The 11,526-nt window shown below is 37.9% G+C and overlaps 1 protein-coding gene across 1 annotated transcript; it reads left to right on the forward strand.

The window, feature by feature from the left end:
• The first annotated feature begins 1,513 nt into the window (after positions 1–1,513).
• On the forward strand, positions 1,514–11,519 carry LOC144640533 (uncharacterized). The gene is made up of 9 exons (XM_078499642.1): positions 1,514–1,870; positions 3,055–3,117; positions 3,993–4,071; positions 4,970–6,338; positions 6,949–7,083; positions 7,725–8,044; positions 8,592–8,802; positions 9,435–9,720; positions 10,476–11,519. Exons 1-9 carry the CDS (start codon positions 1,795–1,797, stop codon positions 10,631–10,633), a joined length of 2,697 nt encoding a protein of 898 aa, XP_078355768.1. The 5' UTR covers positions 1,514–1,794; the 3' UTR covers positions 10,634–11,519.
• Positions 11,520–11,526: the final 7 nt, after the last annotated feature.

The raw sequence follows: 11,526 nt of genomic DNA on the forward strand, positions 1-11,526 counted from the left end.
CGTTTGACCTGTACCATCAACAACCGCACATTGGCTATCATCATACATTACGTTGACCATTCTGACAAGCTTCGACGGTAATAATAATAATAATAATAATATTTAATACTTATATTGCGCTTTTTCTATAAAAAATATTCAAAAGCGCATTACAATAATTATTATTAAACTAAATTAAAAAAGTTACACAATAAAAATGAATTTAAAATTACAATATTTACATATTAAAATTTCCAGAGTAATAGTGAAAGGTAGTAAAAGTAAAATTTAAGAATCACAATATTAAATCAAATGGTATTAAATCAAATCGGTATCTCATAACTCTCCATGATCTTCTACAAGGTTTTCCTGTGAACGCTGTCGAAAGCCTTTTCGTAGTCGACAAAACATACATAAGCTGGAGTTCCATTCCACTGCTTGCTCTACGATGTTCCTGAGAACGAATAATTATCTGCTCTATCGTACTCTTTCCTTTCCTGAAACCAGCTTGCTCCTTCCGTAGCTTTGCATCAACACCACCTGATATTCTTCTGATCAATACCTTGCCCATCACTTTTGCAGCAACAGACATCAGAGTAATCCCCCGCCAGTTCCCACACGTGGTGAGATCCCCTTTTTTGGCGATCTTGACAATGAGACCCTTCCTCCAATCTGCGGGGACAATCTCACTGATCCATATCTCACGGAAAAGGTCGTGAAGTACGTCGACTGTTGTTGTAATGTCAGCCTTGAGCAGTTCAACTGTCACACTGTCTATGCCAGATGCTTTGCCTGCTTTCATGCTAGTGATGGCGCTCCTGATCTCGGCTTTAGTTATGGGGCCTGATGGTATCTCATCTACAACTTCCATGTCGCTAGTCACTTCGGCCTCACGTTAATATTTTACTAGATCTATAGACCCTTTAAAATAGATTCTTTTCATCACATTTGCATTTATTTCAATCTCGAATGGCTTTTGGTGCACAAGAACTGGGAAGACTTGTGGTGATATTACATGAAGTACCAGAAGAAAACCACTGACTGTATCAAAATAGACGAACAAAAAAATTAATAATCTTGTTGGTGGTAGATTAATATTGAAGCCTGGCATGCTCTTTAATTTTGGGTGTCACTAAAGCCTCATTCACACATACAATCAAAACAGTTAGGTGCTGCATTTCACCCTTGTCTAGCTGTTGCAACAGATGTATGTTACTCTTTTCATTAAAGATGATTATGTATACATCATTGTTATATAGCTGGAATTTTTTTCTAACAGCATGCGCTCTTATTGATTACCTGAAGGTTACATGACATGCAACAATAAAAACTGTTTCTTGTCAAAAGTCCGTGAGTGGGTAACATTGCAAAATTTATGATGTCAGAGGGTAACATTGCACTGTTACACACGAATGTTGACCGTCAACTGCCATTTTTCTGAGTCTTTGTTGTGCTATTTAACAAATTACTTAATTACTGGTCTCTTGGAAAACCAGTTAATTTTGTTTTCCTCCAATCTCTATGTTTCCCTCAGCTGCTTCTCAGGGAAACATTGAGAATCTGGGGAAACAAAATTAACTGTTTCCCTCAGGACCAGTCATTACATGTTAAGTGTATATTATGTTATGTGTATGCTGTTCCAGAAAATATCCAAACTTGAGTTGGAATTTTGTAGAGCCAAAAGGTGACTGTGTTAGCTTAACAGGAATCTCCATAAGGGTGGGACAGGGTGGTTAAACCAAAAAATGTTCTGTGTGAGGAGTATGAATATTTCTGGAACAACACAATTTGATAAATGACTTGCGGTCACTGTTGATGCATTTCAGAGATCGTTTCAAGACTTTTGGAACTGTATCATCAGTTGAGATTATAAGAAGAACAGATGAAAAAGGTACACAATAGTTGTTATAATAATTATGTTTATTATGAAGTTGTTATTTGGATCATCACATAACTCTTTTGTCACCCAACAATCAACTATACTGCAGTTCTGTGTATTACAGCTGTAGTTCTACACCTGCAAAGCTAAACTGTCACTTTGATGGTAGACAAAGTTACTGCTGTGAAATTTTATCTTAGAGTCTCAGGTTTAATCAGACATTAATTTTTAGTGAAAAGAAAGGCCAGTAGTACAATGTAACAGCTGCAAAACTAAGAGACTATCTAGAACAATATCATAGATAATTATCTTTGAAATTTTTGAAGCTTTGGTGAATTACAATGGGTCTTTATTCTATAAGGAAAATGTTCTTGACTGTTACCTGCCTATTTTTTCGCATACATGAAAGGTAAATTACTCAGTTTTGAGAATTAAGTTATGCAGCTACACTGTACATGTAGCTGTACTAACAGAATACTGTTATATTACACTGTAGTGTATACCCTACAATGTTGCATACCTTTATTCTCATTTCTGTTAATTACCCTTCACAGTATTGCTGGTCTTTCAAGTACTGTAATCAGTATGTACATAAGTCATGTATATTTTATGTACGTACATTTTACAGTATTTCATTAAGGTTATATTTGATAGACAAAAAAAAGTATAGGCCTGTTGGCCATGTATAATGTACCTCCAATGTACAGTATGTATTGTACTTGCAGTATACATGACAGGGAAGTCCGACATATTTTGGGGGTTGAAAATTGACACCCTTGGTATTTTTTGGGGTCAAGAGATCTACAGTATCATGTATTTTTTTAGATCTAAAAGTCTGTTTGATTGAATAAATCAGTATCGAGGTGCTAGGTCTTGTACGTTTTGGGGTAGAAAATTTTGATGCCAGGTATTTTTTTGGGTGTAAAATTTCAGACTCATGTATCTTTTTGGGTTCCCAATATAAAGCTCTGTCGGACCCCCTCCCCCCCTCCCCCCCTTCGCATCATGTATACTGCAAGTACCCCCTGGGCGTATGTGTTACCTGTAAAACCACTTAAAGGGGATCTATTTTTTCAACACATTTCCCTTGTCATTTAGCTCAAAAAATGGAGCAATACAGTGTAATACTATAGTCTCCTGGCTTAAATGGTCAAATTGCATAATACTGGACTAATATTATAAGCTGTTATTCACAGGTTGCCCAATAAAGACATTTGCCTATGTTGACATCTTGCAAACAGAAAGTGACTATAGGAAATGTAAGTACTGTTTGTTTAACTTCAGTATTGTGTAAATTTAATCACTTCTTCTGTGTCAATTATAATTTATTTCTTACCATAATCCGATGCAAAGGAAAATAATCAAAGTGATTTGATTCTGTTAAGCAAATTTACACCACAGTAAACATTGCAGTATTATTTTTTAACTGTATTGTATCATGCTGTCTTTGTTACGCTGGTGTTTTCAAAAAAACCCAACACCTGCCAGAGCTGCAGTGGGTATTCTTTTGTGAATCACTAGCTTAAATTTATGCAGCTCCCTGTGAAGAAAATATGTTTTTTCAGCTTCTTATATTGCTCTTGTTCGTATGCAAGAGCAGCCTGTACATGAGAACCCTGTACATGAGAGTTGATTACATACATACATACATACATACATTTATTCCACGTCCCCACGGGGCTTTTCCAGTGAAATATTTACATAAAATAAAATAAAATAAATGAAAAAATTAAAATAAGTGAGTGAATGAATAAATAAATCAAGGTAAAAAATAAATATTCAAAATTAATTACAAAAGTTAATCTCCTAAGGTTAAACTAAATTAAGCTAATTACAGTTCATTAAAAGTGTCTTCCTCAAATTGTTCCTGAATTGCGCTAATGATTAGCATAACTTTAGATTTTGCGGCAGGGCGTTCCAGATCGATACTATTCTATAGTAAAAGGTTCTTTGTCCAGCTGCAGTTCTAAAAAGAGGAATGTTTAATAACTGCGAGTTTCTGGTTTTGTAGTTCGATATGGATGAGTGTTTAGTAAACAGATCAGACAGGTACTCCGGGGCAAGGCAGTTCATACATTTAAATGCCATAATTGAATCAATTGTTGAATATGTAAGTCCATTTGTTCCTTGGTAGGTGTTTCACTGCTGACCAACTCTAAGTGGAAAGGCTGTTGTTTGAAGATTCAAGCTGCCAAAGAAAGCTTTCTTACAAGGTACAACTGTAAAATGTAAATGTAAAGCTACATGTACAGTACACCTCTATATTATTATCTCTCTAACACCTTATGTGATTTTTAATTATCACACGCTCAAGAGAGTCATCACAATGTCTCAAATTTACAAAACGTTAAAAAAAGCACATGTATACAGGTGTTAGTTCCCTTTACCACACACAAAATGCTGGGAACAGTTTTCACAGTATTCACTGAATATCCAGTGGTGATTCCAGACTTGCTTTCAAGGCTGGGGCCTGAATAAAAATAAAGATGGGGGACTCAGTGTGATAGAGAACCCTACATGTAAGTGAAAAAAGTGGGATCCCCTAGGTCAATCACCGCCTATAGGGCCTCTTACCCCCGTCTGTTTCATTAAATTCTATAAAAATAATAATAATAAAAAAGGAATAGTGTTATGATTTGTTTGGATTGATTACTTTTATGTAGAAAATAATCCGATGATTGGATAGTTACCTGTTTTGTTGTTGATCAAAACACCCATCAACAGCACATTAATTTTTTTTTATACCAGAATGCTGGTTATCATATTTCCGAGCTTCTAGATTTCTTATTTTTCTTGGGGGAGCATGCCCCCAGATCTCCCAGTGACAAGGGGCCATATGACCCCTTTTGTTGTCATAGCCGTCTATTCCTTAATTGGGAGCCAGCTATTACGAAATGTTATTAAAAAACCCCTGAGTACATACATGTATATGTATATGTACATGATACACATACTGTAAACATAAAAATCATGTGGTTTAACATCGTATTTATTTACTAGTCACACATAATTGTTGGAGTAAATCCATTTTCGTGAATACATGTATTGTTCAAGTAAATGATGTATGTACATGTACATATATGTTATATACCTTTTACTCCTTGATTGCAGGCTAGAAAGGGAGAGACAGCAAAGAGATCAAGCCAGTGTTTTATCACCCTTGCTGGACACACAGAATGTAACAGAAGCAAATACTGAACAGGAAAAACAGAAACAAAATGCAATTCCTGAAACACTTCCAAAGGCTGTCCCAGGTACACCACTTCCAGGAAAGAAAAACTGGGTTGTTGGAAAATTCGGACGAGTGTTGCCAGTTGTGTATTTGAGGCGCAGAGACAGGAAAAAGATAGCCAAGTTTGATCCAAGTAAGACAACTCACTGCTTGAAGAAAATTAAACCTGAGGAATCAACCACTGCTGTTTCAGAACTAACATGGAACTTGGAGTCAGAAAAGGAGAGGGCAAACGGTGGTTCAGGCAATTTGTTGAAAATGAAAGAGGAGAAACAGAAGAAATCAAAACTAAAAGAAACTGACAATCCAAAAACAGATTTCGATGTTAATAATGGTATAGAAAGGCATGCAAAGAATACAAGTGAGGATACATTGAGTAATAACTATGGAACAGTTCCTCATCCTACACACTCAGCAAGGCTGTCTGCAAGTATTGATGATGATTTGGAGTCTGATTCCAGTGCTTCAAATTCAGAGTCAGACACAGATCAACATTCTAACACAAAACGTAAGAGGAATACATTAAATGACACTGAGGGAAATAGCTCAGATACATCTCACACTTCATCTTCTAGCACACCACTTTCTAGTGATGTCAGTGCAATTGCAACCTCAAACAAAGACAGTGTTACTGTAAAATTGGACATAACTCCACAGAATACGACAAATTTACTCTCAAATATTGATGAAGTTGAACGTTCTTCATATTCAAAACGACAGAACAAGAATAACAATCTAACTACAAATCTGTTGTTGAATAACAGTGGCATAGTACAAGTCGAAGACGGTGAACATTTGTCAGATGAAAACAACTCAACAACAAGTGACAGAAAATCTTCTGACAGCTCTGATGAAGCATCTGATGCTGAATCAAGTGAAAGCGAAGATGCCGTCAAGACCAATAGAAATCAGCTTTCCTCGAAAATTAGTACAAGACTAAGCAACATTTGCTTTGACCCTAGCAATTCTAAAGAACTCCCTATAAGAACTCCCAAAACGAAGGATGAATTACAAGTGTCTGATAATCCTAAAAAACAGAAGCATTCGAACGAGAAACGACTAGACGCCTTGCAAGAGAAAAAGAAGAGTGTACTTGCTCAGAGAAATTTAATCAAGGATGCCTTAAAGGATTTGGACAGCAGTACACCAAGCCATGATGGAAAGAAGCACATTGTGTTTTCTGATGATGAGGAGGATGAAAGTGGTGACAAAATAATGGAGAAAGCTGCTTACTCTGTCGGAGACAAGGTCAGAACTTACCTTCTGTATTCTGCAGATTTTGTAGACCTTTTTTATGGTACAAGCATTTTTACTGACTTTGACATACATGTACATTTCAGTAATCCTTATCATTGCAGTATATTTAATATATTAATTAGTTGATTCTTTCGGCAATTTTAAGAAAAAAACATCCATGACTACACAATGACATGCGCTCTTCACTTTGCCTTAAAGCATGAGCTAGGTAGATTTGGGTTGGTAAGAATAAAACGGTATGCCTGTACAGTGTAGTTATATGACATGTCCTACATGTACATGTACAGTACATTCAAGGTGGATCATTCAGTGTCTATGTTTGGTGGCTGGTGATTGGCATTCAGTGCATTGTGATATGTTCTTCCAACTCTAATGGCTCATAGTGCTGTTTTTGACACCTTCTTTTGTCTATTTGTCCAATTGGTTTTGCGATAAATTAGTCAATGGCGCAAAGTGGTAGCACGTTTCTCTTCATGTAGGTACAGTTTTGTGGTAAATACTGTTATCTACATGTAGTATCATACTGTAACTGAAGATTTCATTTATTGCTCAATATGCCATCTGTATGCATCTTTTACGTGAGCATTGCTCTGTATTGTAGATTTCAGGTTCCAAAGCCAGCTCATGGTTAGGATTGGACAGTGACAGTGATGATCAGGAAGATGACGATGGTGATGAACAAAATGAGGAGCTTGTCACAGTGAAACCACATTTTGAAGGAAAAGCTGGTGAAGAGGTAACAGTTGCATTATTTGCAGTTTTTGGCGCAATAATTGTAAAACTTATAACTGTACCGTATTTTAGAGGAGCTACGTCACGGACAACACATTTTGAAAAAAATGGCAAAGTTTTTTCAAAATTGTAGCTCAAAGTTTGTCCTAATCTTTATCAGTCGGAACCATTCTTGATTATTTTCGCCTTTTTATTACTCTTTGTTGTTTTTCTATGTTAGATAACTATTATTTTGAGGTTTCCTTCAATTTGAAAGGAATCAGAAAAATGACTTATGACCTTTATGACCTTTATTTAGACATGGTGAGGTTTAAAGCTATAAGCTTGTGGGGCCGTGTATTCCCGATCGAATTGGAATTTGAAAGTGTTGGTTTTTGTGGAGGGAGGAAAACCGGAGAACCCGGAGAAAAACCCTCGGAGCAAGGAAGAGAACCAACAACAAACTCAACCCACATATGACGCCGGGTCCGGGAATCGAACCCGGGCCACATTGGTGGGAGGCGAGCGCCCTCACCACTGCGCCATCCCTGCTCCCCCCTAATAAACCGTAACATTGCTCCTTAAAGCTGGGCATGGTTTGTGCGTTGTATCCCATCTACAATACACAAGATAAATGCAAATAATCTTCTTTTGCACCTTTGTTAGCTGTTCAAATTACAAAGAACGTTTGGAGGAGACAAACGGTTTGAGCTTGATTCACGTTTTCTGGAAAGCGAAGAAGAAGACGGTGACAATCACACGGACAATTTTGGTGATCGTGGTAAAGAAGTTGTCAGGTCTGATGCAAAGAAATCGTTGTCCGAAGATTACAGAGATATCGTCTCCAAACAAGAAGAGGATGATATCAGCAGGAGTCTAACAGAAGAAAAGGAAATGGCCATGAAAGTTCTCAGCAATATTTTGGGTGGGAACTTCAGGGCTGAGTACAGCGGTCAAGAAAGTCAGGAAAAGGTCCCAGAATTCAGGTACATGTACATGTATCAATAGTTTTACTGCAGTAGAATATGAAGTGGAGTGGAATTATCCAAACTGAAACGTGCTTGTATTAGAAATAAATCCTATTCGTTAGAAATTCTATTTTGACAGTGTTATGTAAAAGCAGAGCTCGAACCCTGGAATTCTGATCTGTGCTCTATTCGGGTTAGGTACATAATTATATATGTACATGTAGCTTAACTTCAAAGGAGAAAGCTCGTCATGTTTTAAAAAATATCTCCTTGCGGAAGTGGAAGCATGTAGCTGAGAGCATTATACTTATGGTAAAAGTGGATCCAACAATCATCTAAGGTACAAATACACAGGGCGTCTCAGGTAAAGCTAAATCGATGGGAATAACCCACCGGTCGATTTTCAAGTTACAAATTTCGCTCTCTTGACGTCAAAAATTGAAAGCCTTTTTAGTTTTCGTACGTATATCCCGCTATATACGTCAAGGATCGATGAAGCGATTGCAGATAGAGGTATCTGATGTTTTCTATAGTTCACATGTATTCTGCATTTTAAAATCTGTAGGAACATGGCAATAGTGCATTATGATCCGGCTCGAGAAGACCACAAACAATTTGAACAGACCGCCGCAGAAGAAACAGAGAAGAAGGAAACTGAACCTGCTTTTCATCAGGAAAAGCGATCAGAAGACCCTGTGTTACCCGAAGTATCCAACGACAAGTATCATGATGTTAACACGTCTTCGCTGGCGGAGCTCTTTGGAAACAAGGAACAGGTGAGATGAACGCTGTTAGTAAAGCAACAGTGTGTCCTGGCACTGGCGGATGTCCGGAATATAAAAGGCACAAGCCGCTTCGTCTCCCCCTCCCCCATCCCCTCCATTTCAACAAAAATGAGCCTAGAGCGTCCCTGCCCCCGTTTCTCCACCCCCCCCCCCCCCTGCCCACCCAACAACCCGACCTTAACCAATATTTGAGCTGTCTGGTGCAAGTTGTTTTTAGAAAGTTGCTAAGTTGTCTTTAGAAGTTGTTGTTTTTGAGACATGCTTGTTTAGTCTCCCTTGCAACATCAAATATATCAAGAATTCAGTCGTCCAAAACAAGCACGAATCTACTCACTTCTATTAACAAAGGGAAGTAGCAGACTTAAAAAGTAGGATTTTCTGACGTTAGGAAACGAACGCGATGCTTAATATCTCTTTTTTCATTACCGGTTATAGTGATCCCATTTGTTAAGCTGTTCTACTTTATTCTAGTTCTAAATCACTTTTGTTGGATATCCATATGATTTATAACCATGGAAACACGGGACCTCGTTCTACTTTTCTTGAAACGGTGCAAACTTATACTGCACCCTTAATTTCCTCTTGGAAATCTCACACACTTTCCTCTTTTACCGCGTATGCAGGGAGCTTCTTTCACGTTCTTTTCGCAAGGCCCAGTGGATGATGATGATTCCGCCGCTGAAGAACGCAGTCACGTTAACGTTGGGGCAGCTGAGGAGATAAAGACGAATCCCTGGCAGAGTGCAACTAAGCTGCCATATGACAGCAGTGACGATGATGATGATGATGATGACAAGGATGTCGTCGGTGCTGTCGATAATGGCATCCAGTCCAATAAATCAACGTCACATCTCGAAGAGCTGTTTTTCTTTCACCCAGACGATCCCGAACTGGCAAATCGCATCAATGGTGAGATTTCTTTTACAAATTAAACTGTTGAATTGTTTTGGGTGTTGGCAGGGCAGTATTGTTGTTTTTGGTCATTTTTTGTAGTTTCATACAGTACATGTATTAGGCAACAAAACAGTCCGTATTTTATAGTTAGCTTGTTGGGCGAAATGTAACCGTCTAAGAGAATCTGGAAAGTGTGTGAAAATTTCCACCTGGACTGGAAAGAGACGCCCACTTATTCGCGCGTCACGCAAAGATACCCCGAAAAAAAGAGGCTTTGCTTCCGTACTCAGAAACGTGTTTCTAAGTTCCTGCAGTGAAACTGCAAGTGGAAACTACTTCAACCTTGTGAAAAATCTCGCATTCTTGTTTTCCGTCAATTATTTTCAATCTATATATAGCTACAAAATATAACAACTCTACTCCTGTTTCCATCGGCTTATTACAACATAAGGTTCACTCTTCTCTAGAAAATGAATGTCTTTTGTTGTTAAATTTTAAATACCTCAAGTGAAAAAAAAAAAAAAATTTTGATTCTGCCCATACGTCAAGGAAGACTGATTGTGGGGACTGGTATAGACTCGTACTGTACGCCGGCCCTTCCCGGTTGTTATTTAGCATTGGCAACAATCTAATAGTTCTTCCTTCTTGTTGCATGTGAAAGTTTAACAATTCTTTGAAACTTTTAACGTCTATTACTTAGCCAGGTAAGTAGAAAACGCTACAAGGCATTACTATTTTAATATCGATGCACTGGATTATTTCCATTTCAGATCAGGAGACGCCTTTTATGAGGACAGGTAGCCAAGAAGAAGTCAGTGAATACTGGGTGTCGGTGAGATCTGATCTCACTCAAGACTACAAGAGAAAGCGAAAGGATGCTGTGCGAAGACAGAACAAGTTAGCTGCCAAAAGGACAAGAATTAGATAGCAATATTTTTGTTGTATCGGCGGGTTGTGAGTGAGAGTGCGTTTGAATAAACAGCCGGCTGGCTTAAATCCTCTAAGTTTTCGTGTAAAATATTCTAGAATTACGAGGATGCACTTACTGTTAAGCAAAATAACCTTTAAACAACAAAAGAAAGGCATGATGAAATCATTCTCCAAGATGTCAATAAACCGCAATCAATGGTTTCAGGACTTGTAAAGTACGTTTTAGCAAGGCCAGGCCGCTATAAGTGGATTTACAATTCATACCAACACGTTCATGAGATTTTCAAATTACACTAATCTTGATAATACTGCCCCTTTAAGCAGATACTGACTCGATTGATCAATCTTTTATATGAAACGTCTTGTGTGAAACATTTTGCTTCACTGAGCACTGAGAATGGTGGTTACGGAGACACACGAACTTCAAATATGAGGACACCTCGTGAGGGCTTACACGGTAGCTTTGGTGTCCCCCTGACAAGTGGTTCGACTTAAAGGGACTGTGTCACGGCTGATTGAAGTTTATTTTATTTAGTTTTGCCAAATACTCGCTGTGAATCCTAATGTTTGCAAAGGAATTACTTCTATGTATCTAAATGACAAAACCATAGCTTCATTGTATCCAACTTTGTCTCCCGGGCGATAAAATGTAAAGTTACAAGCAAACGAGATTAACTTTGAAAACTGTTCCGCCGGACCATTTTTCAAAAACCCATATCGCAATCCGTTTCAATCTTCGTCATTTCTGGCCATCCGTACCTTCTTTTGTATTTACTGTGCTAGCGAAATGTCCCTTCACTGTTTTAGGAGGTTATTTTTATATTTCACTAAACTTGAAGGTCATTTTCCGATGCCTTAATTTGGCTAAAATTCGTGACACAGCCCCTTTAT

The sequence above is a fragment of the Oculina patagonica genome, unplaced genomic scaffold (genome assembly GCF_052425735.1).
Source record: "Oculina patagonica isolate OP01 unplaced genomic scaffold, crgOcupat unplaced331, whole genome shotgun sequence".
Lineage (NCBI taxonomy): Eukaryota > Metazoa > Cnidaria > Anthozoa > Scleractinia > Oculinidae > Oculina > Oculina patagonica.